Source organism: Haliotis asinina, chromosome 9 (assembly GCF_037392515.1).
Source record: "Haliotis asinina isolate JCU_RB_2024 chromosome 9, JCU_Hal_asi_v2, whole genome shotgun sequence".
NCBI classification, from domain to species: domain Eukaryota; kingdom Metazoa; phylum Mollusca; class Gastropoda; order Lepetellida; family Haliotidae; genus Haliotis; species Haliotis asinina.
The window spans coordinates 57428467-57448727 of record NC_090288.1 but is presented as its reverse complement, the minus strand read 5'-3'; the positions used below and the strand labels follow the sequence as shown (position 1 = coordinate 57448727).

The 20261-nt window shown below is 40.7% G+C and overlaps 1 protein-coding gene across 2 annotated transcripts in view; it reads right to left on the bottom strand.

The window, feature by feature from the left end:
• LOC137296038 (protein piccolo-like) overlaps nt 1-20261 on the bottom strand; it is an 87437-nt gene that overhangs the window by 38612 nt on the left and 28564 nt on the right. For both annotated transcript variants that reach the window (XM_067827678.1, XM_067827680.1), the window contains exons 2-3: nt 16481-16700; nt 581-721 (exon numbers count right to left, since the gene is read on the bottom strand). In XM_067827678.1, coding sequence (XP_067683779.1) covers nt 581-721; nt 16481-16700 — 361 coding nt within the window. The remainder of the gene's footprint in view (nt 1-580; nt 722-16480; nt 16701-20261) is intronic.

Below are 20261 nucleotides of genomic sequence, written 5' to 3'. Positions count from 1 at the left end.
TTCAGCCTCAGCATACGTAGACATGAAATCCTGAAAATTGTGATGGTGAAAACCTCATGTGCAAACTTCTTGATATTACCACAGTATATGAGTGACAAAACAGCTGACGACTAAAAGACAAAACATGACATGCTACATGAAAGATGCAAAGTTATATCTATACAGATGTGTCGACAAAATAATATCCTACATAATAAAAACTATTAAGAAATTAAAGTAAAAGTAAAGAAGTAAAAGGGCCGTGGTGTACATGAAACATGCTACGTCATGGATATACTGACGCACAAAAGAAAGCATACCGTTTGATGGAGGCTGGTATACACCAAAGGTTATTTGATCGTAATGCGTTTACACGGGTATCATGATTGTGCTTTGGGTTTTAGCTTGGCACTGTCTATGGCGATTACTTTTAGCAAAGTAATGTTTTGATAACGTTCGGTAGAGAGTTTATTTTCAAGTGTGTACTTTCCTTATGTGTGCTTTTGCGTTGTCTCAACTCTGAGGTGCTTATCGCATGAGAGACTACTGCCTTTAATGCTGCTTATAGATAGATATGGTTTGTAACAGGTATGCAAGGTACCTCTTCACGGGGATCCAGTTGTCCCTCCAACTCTCGTTCTAAGGGTAGTTCCGCTTCCGGGTGGTAACCATGGTACCACAGACCCGTGCTCATTATCAGCCGTCGTCTCTTATCACAGACTAAACACACCCATTCCTGAGCCTGTGAACAAATTGATCAACCGTTAACCATGATATTGACGAATTACACTCAAGGATAATAACACGGAATAAACTCAACCACGACCTCAGTAGAACCTTTGGAGTACCATTATTGTGATGGAGTCAATATATTGACGTCCAAGTTCGTGGATATAATGAACGAATCTCTTTCGACGGCTCTTCACTTAAACACATTTGGCGTATTATGAATGAGCCCATATTGCATTGACACCATCCGTGGAACTGACCTAAGATTGGAGAGACTAATGCTTTGTCCACAGCTGCAATAAACACATGTAACTTTGATGACTAGGGGGACGCGTATCTTTGTAGTCCACTGGATGAAGGATTCGATTTCAGGTAATAAAACAACACAGGTGTGCTGGAAGGCACCGATAGCACGCACTGACAGCACGCACTGATATTTGTAGTCGTAAATTCATCGATGAATCATGATTTCCCGTAGGGGCCGGATCAAACATGAGAAAACCAGCATACCTCGTGAACACACACGGTTTATAGGATGCATTATTATGTTTTATTAGGGTAGTTTTATTAAGGAGTAAATAATATAGTTCTGTTATTAATTACGTTTGGGGCTAATATTCAGAAAATCTTTTCTCAAAATAATGTATTTGCTTTTCAAAACAACACTTCGGTCTACTTCACAACGACATCAAAATACCTTGGCGAGTCAATTTGGTTGAACAAGGCCTTTTCAATTATACGAAATACCGAATTATATTTCATTGATCTTTATGGCGAGCCTTTGAACATCATTTGTCTTCATGGTTTCAACAAGATGCAAGTCATGAATATGACATTGCTGCAATAGCAAGGACAAGAGTGTAACTTTATTAATTGTCAGGTCAACCTGGCATGGATTTATCACCTTACTTTATTACCCTTGTGAACTGCTGTGATTAGTGCGACAGGGTTAGGCCTTAGTCTATACACGGCTTCCGGATCAAATTGTACAAATCGTATAGTACTGATGGTGCCCGTGAGCGTAGCTGCCTCCGAATCTCAGTCTAGTCACGTCCAATCCTCCATAGTTTGCTTTGAGTGTGAAATATGATAATATATAGATTGCTTTGCTGCTGTAAATATTTTCGAGAGTATTTCTGATTGGTTTCATTGATTTCAGAAGACCAAGGAGTATCGTCCAACCAGTCAGTAACGATAAACTCGAAGGTCAGGAGCCCAGTCAATATCCCCGCTGTAGCTCCAACAGTGTAGATAAACACCCGGCATTTCTAACCCATTTCCGATTGACTAACGTGTCACTGTCTACCTTTGGTGCTCAACACAACGTGGTACTTCCATGTGCATAGTTACCATCAAGATTAGACTGGTGTTCGAGAAGGAAAACCGAAAGGCTATCATCTAATATTTCCGTATATCAAACAGCAAACACAATCTTGTCACATTTGGGGTGACATACGGAAAACACTAAAGCTAGAATGTATAATCCAAGTGAATTTATGTAATTCACTACATGATATTGTTTTTTAATATATAGCTCTGAGGAAAAGATCTGGAAAAGAACCACTGATTATTAAGATTTCTGAGTGGAATCGTGAGTGTATTCGTTTATTTTAATCCACTTAATTAATCGCATGTACGAGAACTGCTCGCGCATATAGCAGAATGTATGTAACAAGATGGAAGAACGAATGTCCCCAAAGTAGCTGTTCGTACAGAAAACACTTACTACACGTAAGCACCTACATGTGCTCAAATGCACGCTCAAACTGTACGTGTATATATTGTACCTACACGTTATACGCGTTACCCTTGAAGATTCGCGTTAGAACTGGTCCTCAGGAGCCCATGCTTGTCGTGAAGGTAACTAACGGGATCGGGTGGTGAGGCTCGCTGACTTGGTTGACACATGTATTCGTATCCTTACTGCCTAAAACGATGCTCATGCTGTTGATCACTCGGTTTCTTGGTTCAGATTCATTTATGTACAGATCGCCGCCAATAGGTGTACTGTTGCTGAGTGTGTTTTTTACGCAGCAAATAAGGTCACTGCAGCTCATGTATGTGCACAATGTACATTATACGGAACCTACACGTGTGCACAGCGCATGCACACAACACCTGCTTCACATGTAGACACAACGATCACTCCTCCACATCCTCCCAGAAATACCTTATCAGAAACACAATATCCCCGTTGCGCTGGAGAGGACTTGTCAACACACGAACGCTGTCCATCGGACTAGTGTCATTTGCAGGTCAGCTCATGTACATAACAGCGCCAGGAGAGGGCTTTAATGAATGCACCAGTACAATGGTAATGTGCACTGTCGTATATATCCGGACTCACCACACCGAAGGATATTAACGCTATCACCTCGTATAACACACCCAGTTAATGCTCCGCACATGGCGTGGCAATGGACACCAAGAGGAAATTAGTGTGCATGACCACTGGCAATACTGGCCATCATCGGTAACTCTGACAACTATTAATCAACTGACCTGCATGGAATTTGCAAGGATTCTCAGATAAAGCACTATCATTCCGGTGCTGTTAATTTATTACTGCTAACTTCAGTGGTTAATTCCTTTTGCAGGTGTGGGTTACTGAGTCATGTGTGTATATGTATACTACGGTTATAGCGAAGTTAGTTCGTTATAGCCCTAGCTTCGTTCCACTAAAACATACAGCAAATGGTCGGTATGTTTATTGTATCGCTATCGGGTAGGCAGGAATGATACTTCTGAAGGGTTCAATTACACGCCCGTGGTGTTAAAGCCTACATCTACCCCTATCTCAATTATACACACCCAGACTATCCTCATTAAATAAATATACATGACTTGGTGCAGCACGCTTCCGTATCTCCCTTGTCTTGGCTACAGATGGAACGATTTGGCCACAATTCGTTGTAATGAGTTGCGTCCCTTGTGCGTGCCAGGCGCCCATGATCGTGGGGTGCACTTTCTGTAAGCCCTATTTATATGAAGTGACACAGATCTATGCCTACATCAGCTCCGTGTTTCCTCCCACGTCTAGCTCACACTCTGTGATTTAACTGAAAAACAGTTCAAATCCCACTCACAAACTCATTAATTCTGCATCTTTTTGCTATCATCTTCCACACCAATCATCCCCCGACATATTGCATCTCGCCCCTTCATATTAACACCCATCTGATCCATCCATATCTCCAAACCTCATTTCAATAGCATGCTGAAGGCCATCTTCATCCAGAGTGGGTGTGCGTTGCCCCGACCATACATTCAACGTGCGCCATCATTAAACTGACCAACTGAACAACTGCTCGAAGAAATGTTAAATCCCAAATCCACAAAATGGACAAAAATTTAAAAGGTTTTAATTAATTAAAAGAGCTAATTAATTGTGTGAAATACTACCCGAGCTTTCAGGTGGAATCTATCGGATTATGTTAACCCCTGCATCAGGTGCTCTGGAATAAAACTCTAATTGAAGAAAATGTTTTCACGTGGGCTAAGGTTTCCAGTTGCTGGACTTGTATTTTCTGGTTTCAGTCCAACTTCCAGGAACGTAGCAGTTATAAGCACCTGCCATACTCGGTCGCAATATCAAACTGATATAGGGCATACTCTGTATGGTGGATATATGCATTGTTATTATCATTGCTATTCTTATTTATATAGGGCTAGATAAACTTTCCCCCATCTACAAAACAACTAGCAGACGGATATACAACTTATCCTTACCATCATCACTCAGTCACTCACTCACACAGAGGAAGGTTATTCGTTCTAAGAAAGCATGGCGTATTTTCTTGTCAAGTGTTTTGCTCAAAAGGTAACTTGAAAGAGTCAATCTCTGAAATCAGACAAATATATTATTCATTGGCCTTTTCCTTACCGATCTAGATGATGGATCAGTGTACTGGAAAGTAATTTGTGTAATGTAATTCACTTGTGCGAGGTATCGACCGTATGTGTTCAGATACATTCAACACTATGTATACGCATGCCATGCCTTTCATGCAACGTGTAAAATGGGAAACGCGGTTGCACTTTGACTCCAATCAATTTTCTATAGAACCCTTCAATGACTTTGATAATACACAACACAACCGATGTTACAGCCTAACAGTCTCGGTTTAATACCCTATGACATGCTGGAACCAGTCTTTGAAATATTTTCACAAATATTCACAAATATGTCCCCAAAAGATACATTGATATACACTAACTCATGCGTTGATGTATCCTTACAGACACAGATATATGTCCTAACACGTATTTTAATACCCCATCACATACGTTGATACATCCTGACACTTACATTTATACCTCATAAGACATACGATTATACAGTATACCAAAAGCGTTTATACGGAGTAACGCACACGTTTAAATACCCTAACAAATACATTTATATAACATTTAGCATAACACATACGTTGATGTACACGAATACATGCGTTCTACCCCAGCTATTATTCAGTATTAGTGTCAAGGTGGGCTAGCTGTCTAAGGCGATAGGCTAGTGATCCAGCGAAAATTAGGTGTCGAGATCGAGTCCACCAGTGACCGTGTCTTAAAACCTTGGAGTCACCTTTGTGTGCAGACTCTTTCAGTATTGTCACAACCCCTTGTGGGTATATGAGCAGATGGTGGTCACCTGAATACGCCCAAACACCTGCTTGGACCTAGATGCAACGTGCTGTAAACTTGGACAAAGTGACGATGTTTCCAAGTCCACAAAGGTTTCGATGGGTACCTCGTTAGCATGAGAAAGCCGCCATAACTCGAGGTAATATTGAAATACGATGTGCCGCTAATACTAATATCCAATGACCGAAGGAAAAATACCTGTGCCTGTGCTAGTTGCGTGGATATGTGTGCTATACAAATATCCCATAATATATATGATAGTAATAACACTCTAGCTATACCATAAAACACAGCTACATACATGTGTCCATCTGCACATGTACTCATTACCTATCTAAAGGCTCATCTAGACACCCGGTGTCATTGGGTGAAACAGAAGAGACTCGTGTAAATATAATGGAGAGCACAACCTAGAAACGTGCGAGTGTACCTGACAAATAACGGCGCAATTCCGCATAACTTTGTGCAGGGACCATCAGTTAACACCAACAAAGAGAACAATTCACTGGAAGTCCAAGTATGACGAGAATCTGTGAGAATAACTTGTCAGGACACCAGCTAAATCTAGGACTAGGATTCCCAACGTGGGACTGAAATACTAAGATTGTTCTTTTCTTGTATTAAGATGATTAAGTCAGTCCATCAACGTCGGCGACGAACACCTGAGAACACGCTGAAAACGTTCACTAGCGTCGCCTTGATGTCGCGCTGCAGTTGTCGATCTGTTTTGTCGTTGAGGAGGCTGTCCTCTGTATAGCAAACAATTTGTTCGTTGGTTCTGTAGAAACCAGATCTTTCATTGGCCGTTCTAAAAATAATGTGTTTCCATTCTCCTTAAGGTAGCCTAGTGGTTAAAGTGTTCGCTCGACATACCGAAGGTCCACGTTCGAATCCCAACACGGGTACAATGTCACAATGTACATGATAGACCAATTCACGGTGTCCTCAGGTGTGATATTGCTGGAAAATTGCTAAGAACGGCGTAAAACTACACTCACTCACACGGTTCTTACTAAAAATGTTCAGATCACCTTCAAAGGAATACAAACAAATACAAATTAACATTTACCTCCTGAAACGTGACTGAACATATACTGTCATAAATTGAATTTTAAAATGTGTCGGTTCCTAATAACAAAGCCGTATTTGGAAATCTGGTCGACAGGCGTTCTGAGACCCTTTACAAAGGCCCTGAAGCTATCAGTATTCGCGGCTCCTAAACTCCATACTGATACTCGGAACGCCTGAGACATAGCAAACAACGCCAAAGCCCTATATGACTGACCTTAGTTAATACAGAAAGCGCTTTGTTCATTCGTGACATAGAATCACAAGAGGTGACTTAACTAAATATCCAGTAATACTGTAAAGAGGAATTAATAGTTCACACTGCTGCAGGAGGAATGGCGTGACGTCACGTGAATAAACCGTTACCATGGCACCAGTGTTCGTCTCAACAAAATGAAAACTTTGTAAAGCAGCTTGAGTTTGAGAGTTGCATGCAAGAGGGGAATTACAGAGGAATGGCTCAATCTATTCAATAGGTCTTTCACTTCACAAGTAGTCATCCCAGTTGTGAGTTATTAGCCAGCAAAGTCGCCAGACTAACGCTTGGGCTCTGAAAATGCTTGATTTGGGTAGAAACAAAGGACCTGATTTAAACAAAAAGGAGGCCAAGTCAGACTGGTGATTCTGAACCCGAGGAAGTCTAGACATGCTTCGTTAAGGGGGTAAGAAAGGGCCTAAGGGCGTAAGGGAGTAAGAGTGTTAGTAAACATTTTATTAACGTCACACGCACTGCACAAACATAATCACACATGCAGGACAGAGTAAAACATAGACCACCCGGCACGAGGGATCAGTCTGTTCTTGGAAATATAGACTCACCCGTCAGTCAAGTGATCCCATATATAACATAATGTAAAGTCTGTGTATGGCAGAAAAATGACAGCGTTATATTACAGAAAAGGAGAAGAAACTGGCGAGCATAAACTGGGAGACAGAGTACAAGACGTTTCATGTCCTTCATGTAATCAATATTCTTTGATACATCTTAGCACTTGTATATTGCAACACTGTGCTCGTTCTTATCCTAGCAAACACGTCGTGCGACGGACTCTGTCATACAGTAAGCTCTGGCAAACGGAAACGTGGAAATAGCAGACATCTGAAAACGAGGGTCTGCCGCTAGAAAGTTTGTCGATCTTCGATATTATATCTGTCAGATTGTGAGTAACGTAACTAAACTGAATAAGGGCAAGAAAACACAAAAAATGTAACCAGTGACCCAGATGCATCGTGAATCAGTTTTACGTCATCAAAAAGGGACAGTCTTAGACGTCAAGGTCATACTGCCTACACCTCACCATAAAATCCAGAAATGCGATGTTATTAAAGTTTAGAATTAAACGTCATATGTAAATACCATTTTCGTATGAAACAACGAATTGGATTTCAGTGTAACCATAGTTGTTTGTGATGCCCGTATTTTACTTTCACACGAATACTTTCGGATCGGCTGAAAAGTAGGTCATTGTTTGAATAGGTTAATGAAATTAATGTTTCGGTTTGTTTGACGCAGGGTTCCATATGAAGATTAAAGAGTCGTGAATCTTTACTTGCTTCAGCTAAGGAACACCATTTGTATACTTACTACTTCATTTAACATTAGCTAATGGGCAGTGATATAATTATTTTAAGTGAAATTTGATATGAGTTAAAATCAACACACAAATTGGTTGTTACGGTTTTGAAAGTTTTAATTGTTTGTTTTTCAACAGCACCGATTAATTAACCACAGTTAATATTTCCATGGTAACCACTACCATGATGAATCTTACATGCAAGAATCGTTTACTTCCGCTTTTCCTATCGCAGTCTGCTTATGAAGGCAAGTGAACATCTTGAGCCCCTGTTTGTTTATCGGAATAACCATTCATGACCAAATGCCAACTTAATGTCCTAAGTGACCACGAGCTCCACTGCATATTCAAACTCGAATGATTTATCGATGAATATCATGCTGACGAAGATACATATTGATCAGTTACATTGCTTAGTGACGTCTCCTGTCTGTCTGTCTGTCTGTCTGTCTGTCTGTCTGCCTCTCTCTCTCTCTCTCTCTCTGTGTGTGTGTGTGAGTGTGTGTGGCTCGCTGTGTTTTTGGGTTTTAGATTTAGGTCGCTTTATACTCAACATCCTCTTCTGTAAACCATCTTGTGTGCCTATCACCCTTATATTATTAGTCAAATCTTCAGCGACAATGATAATGATTATCTCTAGCCCACAGTATGTTCCCTGAACTCGTGTCGTGATCAGACTCATGACGATTGATCATGGCGGGCAACATGACGTTGTAAAGACCCGACTGCTTTCCCTTGTCTGCTCTACTGGGACACCCACTGGTTCAGGCAAAGAGCGCTTCACGTCATACTGCCATAGGGCGTAGCTAGGGTATTTGAACAGGGAGCCAATTTAGGCTGTCACCAGTCTACACTAACAGGAGACATTGTCTTATTACAGTAGTCAGCCTGGACTTTCTGGATCGTTCCATCTCCACACACACGCACATTTCATATTCTTAAAGGCGTACCTTGGGTATTTGAACAGGGACCCAGTTAGGGATGTCACCGGTCAGCTGTCTGTGCAGTATCGAGTATGGACCATAGATGCCAATGACTGACATCATGAGTATCGATCTGCGTCATCGAGATATGCTGACATGCATCAAACAAATCAGCTAACCTGACCTCTCTTTGCCGTTCGTCACCTCTTACGATCAGCATAGGTTCGTGACGACAAGTTCTAAAACTGTCTTCAGAAGGCGCTTACATGTTTAGGGCACGCGTAACATAATGAAGATATCGGAAACACGACACGACCAGCGAATGAAGGCCTTTTTCATGAACTCATGAAATGGCTAAATCTGAAGCTAATGGAAAGCGTCAAATCATGTCCAAATTACTAGAACAGTTGGAGTCGAATTCTACCTGAATCTGCTTAGCCGTACATTTTTGGAATAAATCATCGGAGGTTTACACTTTTATCGACTCGTATTCGTATTAAAAGGCACGTGGGTGAGATTCCAATATGAAAGCGTCAGCCTTCAACTGTTTAAATTTTAGTAACATGTTGTAAACATATTCAAATCACAATAATTATCTTTAAATCTAACGTCGGTCCTTAAGCCCGACGGCGACTGAAAACCGCTCTGACCTGCAGCTGTTGTTTTCTACACGTCCTTGTGGTCAACGGCGTTTTTGATCCCCAATAACCAAGAATATTATTTTTCAGAAAAAAACCTCATGCAGTAATTTGCTAAAATTTCTAAATTAAACTCTTTAACACTGTTAGTTGTCACGTTGCCTTTGATGGGAATTACTTTTGTTGTAACTAAAATGTACATTCGGATCAGAACGTTTTATGGTCCTGGGTGCTTAGAGTATACATGTTTTCAGAGTTAGGGGCAAACACTGTTTTATGTAAACATTTTCTGTACATGTGTATCTGTACGCGGAAGGCTTAAACATAAACTTGACCTAGGTTAATGACCTTCGCGTCTTCTCCGTCTCCAATTATATGAACAAACGCTCTACCTAAAGAAAGCACAAGCATCTTGATATTAATATAGTGTCCTTGAGAAAATTTCAGTCTTATCCTGCCAATTTATTTCAAGAAAACTTCGTAATCCAATATCTATTTGCCCCTGTTCAAATTTGAGTGTGCCAAACAGGTGAGCCGAACCTGTCCACGAACCATCAAGATGAACGAGCAATCGCAGGGAACTGAATTACGAAACCCGACCCCTTTTTAATTCATGACCTTTCGAAAGGGGAATGGACTCTCCTTGACTGGCAATTGAGTGGGGATGATGAAGGATTCATTCAGAGGACCCGACAGTATAGTGTTTGTCTTTTCCCTCGGTGTTCAACGGGTGGGACTCGGGCCTAGTGTAATTTGGTAAAGGATGAGAATTTGTGCCGGGGCGTGAGACTAATGTGTGCCCGGTACATTAGCGGCTTGCACTGTTCCGGCGTTGAGATATCGGTAGGAGATCTAAAGCATGATGGATCAAATACACAATTGTAGCTGGTTAAATTTAATAATGTTCATCAGAACTTGTTTTCGTCGGTTATGTCCTCAAAAGACAAGCAAACTAATTTGGTTTATTACATATATATCAATATAAGGTTCACACTGAGTCAGTCAATCAGGATTTTATACATCCAAATCACATTTCACCACAAAGAATGTTATCCGTTTCATCCAATTCTTCCACTTTGTACTCAAACAAACCCAAAGTCGATCTTTTTTAATGTAAATTTAAAACTGTTGCTGGGTTACGACGAATTTTCTGTGATATGTTTCGATAAGAAAATTAAGTTTGTGCAAATATGAGAGGAGAAAAAACTCATCCTTGTCGTAACATGTTAGCATCAATAAACACAAGGAGGGGATTTCGTCTGGTCGACTAGACCTGGTTGATTAAGGTCTATGCTGTGATATATGTCCCGGCTTCTCCAGGGAGGTCTTGGATAAAGCTCCAATGACACCTAATCTAATATACTTATTGCTGGACCCGGGAGCAGTTGGGCTCAGACGCCCCACTCTGGGGACAACTCCTGTCAGTTGATGGTCTTGTCGGCTGACACGTCACTACTTAAACTGGCATGTTTTGACACCTCTGAGCTGCAAAATGGCTTAGTGTTATTATACTTTTCGGATTAGTATTTATCGACTGGTATTGTCAATGCGCTTCAGTTGTTGGCTATCCTTTGATCAGAAATGTACAGGAGGGTTGTGCTTCATGCAAGGATTTGACGTCTGTGGGAAGTAGGTTAAAATGCCAGAAGGTTACGATTAAATAGTGAGTGAGTGAGTGTAACATCTCTGCATTAAGTATTTTAGTTTATTTAAATGTACAGGGATGTCAGTTCGCATTTCACAATATGAGAGAGTGAGTATGGTGCGGTCGAACCCAGAAAGTTAATGAGGCAAATCTTGGATTCGAACCCAGAAAGACCACAAATTAAATGGTTTTCTGTCACACATGAGGGACGATGTTCAATAGTACAATGTCATATTACAATATTATATTGAGCCCTTCTCCAACTCTCCTCCTTCCTTCCCACATTTATAGACTGTTCTTGTCCGTCATACTATCTCAAAACCTCCAGTCAAACAATTGCTTGGATATGGCAAATCTCTCGGGCAATCTATTTTTGCTCAGACTCGAGACAACTTTTCACGGGAGCGTCAGTTCTTGTCATCCTGGACTAATTCTTTAACACCGACCATTTCCTGCCAACTTGGCATTCTGAAGTGGTGCGAAAAATCATGATGAATAATTCCAGCATACATCGATCATAACGACCCTAACAAAGGAATCAATCAACGGACGCTCTCTGAGGACCTCCTTTATTTTCAAACTGGTTTCCCTGACATATTGGACCTGCTTTATGAGCCCTTAGATCGCAAGCGTGAACATTGCATTAGCTCAGTTTAGTGGTTATTGAAGTCAAAAACAAATTTGTTCTGAGGATCAGTCTTCAGCAATAATGTGATCAAAGAGGGGCATACGCACGCGTTACGGCAAATGAAATCTGGTCTGTACTGATACACTGTTGTCCTTCATTTCCCGTACTGTATGGACATACACTACAAGTATATACTTTCCTATGCAAATTCTGAATTTTAATACGAATTCCACACACAACAGATGCAATTTATTGCAAAACCAGACACGTGGATAATGGTCCATGTCAGTCCGCTTCATGGCTTATACACAAATCAATAAGATAAACTATTTATGAATTTCTCATGGAATAAAACGTGACACATGTAGTGCAATTGACACCATATCCTATTTCCATCATTACAAAAAATTACATCTCGTTTAGTTGATTTATCCGTAGCGCTAAACAGCCGGATTTTCGACATCAGACCACGTGAAAACGGTAAGAGATTCAACAGGAACCCTCAAAGATCCATATTCGTCGATTTATCCGTAGTTCGAGACTTACGGAGTGCCTTCCTTGGATCAGACAGACATGACAGATTCATTTAATATTCAGTTTTAGTTAATATGTGAAACCCATTTCTGATGTCGTGATATAGACACATCATCATTAAAATCGGCGTACAGATGATTCCCTCACTCACTCTACAGAGTGTATTACACATTTAAAAGGAAAACGAGTTATGAACAGGTTTTGAAACAAGTTTACTGACATGTTAAGATCCGCTATCTCGAGTGTACCTATATCTCGAATATTCACCGTTTTATCCTTCCCGGAACCACAAAACCTGGATTCAGCTTGATCATTGCACACGCAGCTTTTTGTATGCCATCTTATTGTTACGCATTATCTGTACGCCTTTGGCTCTTTGATGATTATCTCAAATATTCGCATACCGAAGTTACCACACAGTCCCATTAGGTTTGAAATGCATGGGGTCATTATGCACGAGGCATATGTTAATACCTTCTGTAGCCAAAACAAAACAGTTCCTGAATGGACGTTAAGCTCTGTTACACTTTAGCACCAACGTGAGTGTAATACTGTACTACGTGCTAATGGTTTGGGCCGTACACAGTGCACGATAGCCCACTAATTCGAAGTAACACAAACATGTACTCGTTTTGCTATCGATTATTTTCCTCCGCCGATTTGTATTGTGCGATGCGTTGAACTTCCACAAGCCGCCATTGCTGATTCAGCCCTCCCGTCGCCAGCCCAACGAAACGCCAAATAGTGATGGAGAAAATCCATTTATCTTGCAATTACTTACATCCAAGGGTTATAACAAACAATAAATTGCTTCGTTATCAAGAACGTTCTCACATTGTCAGACTGGACAGATCATTTGAACCAAATTATCGATTGAAATAATAATGAAAATGTACTCAATGTTAATGACTAGGGGAAAACTGCGTCTAATCGCCATTTTACATCACGCATGGGATAAATTAAATCACCGAATAGAAACGACCAAATATGACATCTTTATTCACTCTCTGCAGTATTGAGGAATAACATTTCATCATAAGATAAGTCTTGGGGGAACTTAGTAACGATAATTACATAATCAAACAGACATTCTGGTATCGCAATGTGAGAATATAAATAGACTACCACCAATGGCATTGTTGCATCTCTTACCTAGCTAGGGATCTAAATTAGTCAAAATGAATTTACGTTTTAAACAGAACCTTATTTACAGCGCAATGGTCGCCTCAACGCAAATGAAGTCTGTCAGACAAACGGACAAACGAAGACTTCAAAGGCAGAAACAGTGGTAACCTTGCACAGATCCGTGAGGCCAAGCGTCCACACCTATCAACACATTTCAGTCAATCTGTCAATGTGCAGAAATAAACAAGCTTCCAGAACGCCCAGTGTTAGGGAATCTGCTTTAATTCAAGCAATGGAAACCCTTCACGAAGTGCCCTTATCGATTTTGTAAAGATCGATAGTGAGAGCCCGTAGTGATCGCCTGTACTAGCCTTTACCTCTCCTGGCTGTGCCACTGCATACACACTGACGAAAAAGGTCTGTCCTACACGTGTCCACTGCTAATTCGCCATGGGATTCGAGATGTTACACACAACGGACATTGATTAAACTTTCTCGTTCGTGTTTTTCGGTCCTTCAAACGCCAAATTTGCTTGTTGTAAACTATTTGGGCAGTAGCGTGATTGCGTTTGCGTGTCGTAATGTAATAACAGAGTTTTATGTGCCGCGAAGCACTCTCGATGATTAAAGGTTTTTTTTAAAAGAGATGGCCGAATTTACATAGCTTGACAACTGTTTGATGCGATTACGCCATAAAATTACCTTAAATACCAACGAACCTCTTTTAACGTTTTGAGCTCATTTGGTGCTACCTTAATCGAGCGTATTCAATTCAGGGTTAACCTTGCTTATAGTTAGTTGTCTGCTGGCATTAAAATATATTATGTACATGCGCATCGAGGTATACCGTCCGACACGCTCTGATAAGGTGTTATCATAATATGAAGTTGGATACAGGTAACCAGCCTCTGCAACTAGGATGTGGAGAGTCATTACCATGGCAACCAAACTCTGAGCTCTTCAATTTGATGACGGCATGAATTATAGAACGGTCAATCATTAAAATAAGTCAGCTCAGTAAGCTTCTGTTGGTAAATTCTGTTTTCTATCTATTATTGAATTGTTTTGAAAACCATTTGTCCATGCAGATGCCTCGATACAGGGATACTCTTAAATGTTTCTCTAACCAGATCTGTACCAGCGCCACAATATTAAAACAAGGAGGACCACACGTGCTTGTCAAATGACGTACGACTGCTGACGTAACAATAGCGATCTTTATTAAACCTAAAGCACTACGTTGCACCTATCATCTGACATTAACCTTAACAGGCCTCTTGTACGCCCACGCGTTAGTGTTACTTAGAGCGTGCAGCATCACGCGTGTGATAAAACTGTCATTCTGGAAACCACAGGCAATTCCGTGGAGTGGTTGGCCACAATGGCTGACATGTTTTGTCCTTTATAGACTGACCCTAAAGCACCCAAGAGGATTATTCACTGCTCCCTATTGAACATAGGTACGGCTCAGACAAGAGTGAGTGAGTAAATCAGTCTTATGACAATGTAAGCTGAATTTCATTGTTGTACAGGTATGTGGGAAGACTCCTACACACATTAGAGGGAAGATCACCAATAAGGTTTCTTGTTTCTTGTACCACATTGGAAATATGAGTGATCCATTGTAAAACACACACACACACACACACACGCACACGCACGCACGCACACACACACACACACACACACACACACACACACACACACACCGAAACTACCGCTTCAACAACTGCATGGTCATGAACAGAACATGTCTGCTGCGCCGTTACAACCCCGAGAACTCGTTTATCCACTAGTAACCTGACTGTTATTGTCCATAAAACTCCATACAATTTTCGAATATCGTTTCACGCACTGAACGTATACGGCTATCCTAAATGAATGTTGATTCACGAGCTATGAAATCAGTACAAATGCAAATTGAATTAACAGTTAGAACATTAAAAAGACATGTGATATCACGTTTCAACCTGTGCACATTCCGCTCTGTCATTATGTTCTCTTTAACTTGCACTGAGCTACCTGTATATATACACATGTCGTACGCATCACTAAACACAATCTACAGGGTGATGTATTCATAGGTCGACGATCACATTCAATCCAAATGCTTCCGGAAACAAAAGATCGAGTCATCTGAAGTCATGTATTTGAGCTGATGGTTGAAATATATCCCGACTCAGAATGGATCGATATGCAAACACCAACCCCAAGAAAACACATATCTGCAATGTTGCCGATGAGGGATGAATGCCTGCTTTCAGCCGACTTATCAATAAATCAGCTGCATCGTGGTGGGTAGTCTCTCAACAAAAGATAAAGATGATTTCAGGAAAAAAAAAAACAGAATCAATTGCGATACTCTCACATGTCAGGAGATCACATACACCGCACCGTTCACTCAGTACCTCCTACACGTTCTTTTCAGAATGATTTGAAAACCAATTTGAGAGAAGAATAAAATTTAGCTTGGAAAGGATTACACATATGATGCAAAAGGAAAATCAATGTTTAGAAACTCGCGAGTCAATGTTGCCTAGGCTCCACCATCCTAGAGCTCAGCCTTCAACCTCACCTTCCCTTACATAATGACACTGGATATTGTACAGTGCCCCTGGGGCATGTAAAGAAGACTGTCGTATTATTTTCACATTGACGACTGCTTTCCAACGCTGCAATCTATTATTATGCAGCGGCCCACATTAACCCAGTAATCACTCACAGTGCAAAGGATTGTAGGTTCTTTCCAGTATTGACCCAAAGAGCCAAATCCTGGCTCCACTGCTGCTACACTTGTTCATTTACTGGGCATAATTTATTTGAAAAGGTATTATTAGTCAAGTAACTAAATCGAGATGGATCTGAATGACAAATAGGAGATATTAGCGTGAGATTATTGTGGATTCACAATAAGGTCATCCAAAACATTACACGCGACCAGACGGAGATCAGTGCCTGCCTGATAACTGAAAATGCCGCCATGTTGGTTTGCTTACCTTGGTGGTTAAGCTAGTATTGAGCTCCCCACATCCGGGACACGTGACCTTCTCACAATCCACACACACGTTTGGACCTTCTCTGGACCCATCCTCGTTCAGTCGGATCTCATTTTTGTTGCATATAGGACACAGAGAACATCCCGAATCGCTAAGCTCGGACAACGATGCTTCCCTCTCAATCCGTGTGGCATATTCTATGTATTCCTCTTCTAGATTCCTGAAAGTAGAGAAGATTAATGATTCATACGGCTGTGTAGATCTGGGACGCTGTCGTCATGTCGCATGCTCAAAACCAGTCCTGCTCCAGAACAATGCACGTAAATAATTGATTAGTACCTAAAAGCTTCAGCCTTGCACATTCATAATCTGCAAGGCTTCCTAAAAAAGAGCTGGTTTGAGTGTGAGAGGTTGCTGGCTCTATATTCTTTGGAAGACGGACTCATTCACCCAATTGCTCTTGTTGGTCATGGCTGAAGGGGCCTTAAAGCTCTCTCTAATTAGGGGAACAGATGTAACTTGAAATACCTGACGTTTGGATCAATATTGTAAAGAGGAAGAAATTGACAAATGCCCTGCCAATCACGTCAAGAATTTATGAGTCTGAGATATTAAAGAAGCTAGTTCTTAATACCTCACAACGAAGGCATGAGGAAGCCTGCCTGTGCATTTTACACACGCTCCAAGCGTGTAGAGTGTGGGAGGTAAAAACCCAATAATCAACGAGTGACTGATACCAGATGCGCACAATTTAGATATGTTCTCTAGACAAATGGTTAGAATGGTCTGTATCAAGGGAGTCGATACAGAGTCTACTTAAATATCAGGCAGTAGCATGTGTCTTCAGTTGATCAGTCTTACATATATGTATTAAGAAAATGCAAAGTTGATTTTCTTTCATATACATCAACACTGCTTCTGTCTTTTTGCTATACACTTGTTTTAAAACTTGACCTTTCCATTAAAATATTTTCTAAAACAACATTCAACCGTGTCTCAAGGACACGACGTTTCATTATACCGCATTATTGCAAGGTTGTAGAGCTCCTTAGGCGAAAGAAACTCCAAGTAAAGAAAGCCATTAAACAAACGAAAACGCACGTTTCTTCCCTTTATCAGAGTTCTGTGAGCCTTCAGACAGAACAAGAGGTTCTTAAGAAGTTGAACGTGATTCCTTGGAAAGATGTTCAAGAAAAGGTTCCAGACAAATGCTTTAGCGAGGTCAGTTTCCACCTCATACCCTCTGCATTGTCTCCAAGACTTAAGCGGAATACCATTTGTGAACCGTCTTCACTCCAGGGAACTGCAGCGGCATCAAATGTCATTCTGGTCAGTGAGTGTCTGTCTTGTTGAACAACATAATATAATCTGGCAATAAATTCCGGCCCGTGTCGATCTCGTCTGGTGATATTATTCTCCCAAGTGTGCCCAGGCTAACATATGTCAAGGCCATATGCTCCAGACTCTGTCTCGCTTCATAGATAAATGGCTGAAAGCTTTCCGGCGTTGACAGCCATAATTCAGTCTACGATGGGTGGTTCTAATTTTCTACTTTACCTGTGTTTACCTATCTGTATGTACAGAGTTCTTTCCTTCCAATTTTCCTACATTGATGAAAAAATATTTTGTCTTTTCGTGTTATATATTCCTTTTTCAGGGTCACTATTTATGCTTGATAGAAACACCAAGTCGTCACGCCGAAGACCCGCGTTCTATTCCCCCAAGCGTGCAATCCTCGCGAAAGGCGACTCACTCACTCATAATTTTAGCGAATATTAGCACTGCATACGATTCTCTCTGCGGTGTTGTACCACATTGTTGTTTTTGTTGTTGCTGCTGCTGCTGTTGTTGTTAGAATTTGTTTTCAGCAACTCGTATTTGTCCTGAGTAAAGTGGTCGAGTGGTCAAGTTCACTGACTTGGTTGATGCATGTCATCTTATCCCAGTTGCATAAATCGATGCTCACGATGTCATGCACTGGATTGTCTGGATTATTTACAGACCGCCATCATAGAGCACATTGAGCCCGTCAGAAACAAACAAATAACACGCAAATAAACCTCGTGGTTGCTCACTGTACAAATCACCTAATGGTCAAGATCTGGCCCATACTACCGTCATATGCTTGGCGCATCAACAAGCAAACACTATTTTTGTATGAAAGTTTTGATGACATGGCTGGTACGATAATTTTAACCATTCCTAAAATTCTGATCCCTTTCCGCCTAATGGAATCTTGAGAGTCATGTTTTGAATTAATGCAGAAGATTCAGTTTTAGTTTCCTAAAAGAGGCCAAAGTGTGAAGATTTGGTTTATCCGCCACGTGTTTGAAGACAGCTTACGGCGGAGTAGAGTTTGACTCCTTCTCACAATATTTTGTCTCCTTAAGACAATGTATTGATTAGGGTCAAAAGTGTGATACGTGCTCTATCAATGTTCGATTCCAGCTAAAGCATTTGCGTCATTGGTTCAGAAAATTGCGTGCATACATTCCTAAATCGAATAATAATTTTCAGTCTACCGTACATTGATTACAGGCCTCACTAGTATGCTCGGTTAGGAATGGCTTCGGTTGAGTCAATCGATCACACATCAGGCTGATTTATATTCTCGGGATACACGAGATCTCTCGGGAACTGCAGCCGGAAATGCGACCTCCTTCAGTGCCGTTACAATATCTACTGCAGTAAAGTCAAAGCTATTAACTGCTTTGATAGATGCCACCTAAACACTCTCAGATCTGTGCCAATGAAACTGCGTGTAAGACGAATGCCGTAAAGGGGAGGGGTTTACATGCCGTAACAAAGTAGTAAACAGTCCTGTGAACTTTCAGCAACAACATAAAAGTTAAATGGACCCACACAAAGAACTGATGACGGAGTAGAAACGGTGTTTTCTCGAATGACAGGGCAATAAAACAAAGTTGATTAACAACCCAAAACTTTAGTTGTTGTCACATTCAGTTTCTAATGTTCCTCTAGGTGCTGTCTAGATGAGTACTATTTACATGCTTTATCAATATGGTTGCCGTTTTCTGCTTTTATTATTTACATAAGATAAAACAGAAATACATGCCTAATGACGGTTTTGGCCAAAGATGAAGAGTGTAAGATAGTAGAGTAAATGGGAGTTATGACGTTCAGAACGCTGACAAATATTAAGTATGATAGAAATGAAAGTTTCAAAGGAAGCACAGGCGATGTACTTCCGGTACTTCCCACAATGCAACTGTTTTTTTCTACCAGCAAGGTAAAATGGGATTGCGGAAAGGATTTACTGCTGACTACCCCAACTTTGTAACGAACACGGATAAAACGAACTATGGTTTGGTCCCGACCAATTTCTGTATGTCTCGAACGAATTATTTTAAGTGGTACCTTTTAGTTTAAAACATTGTTATATGTCTGGAGACATGAGTTGAGGAACACACTCACAAATCAAACCTCCGGGTTCTATTCTCCACATGGATATTATGTGGGAATCCCACTCTGCTGTCCCCGTGACATTTTGGGAATATTCCTTGAAGCGTCGTAAAACAATACTCTCTCTTTTGGGTACTGGCAACTTTTACAATTAACGTAAAACTGTTTTATGCGCGTATTTAACGTAAAACTGTTTTATATTGTTCTAGTTCATGATTTTTAAAATCACCGCAGTTATTACTGCAAATGTATAACACGCCGGTGATTCTCGTGCATATTTATATTGGAATGATTTTAATATGTGTGATCAGATAGTCTGCTCTCGTTGTGACCTTCTTAAACTCAGTATTGCAATCTT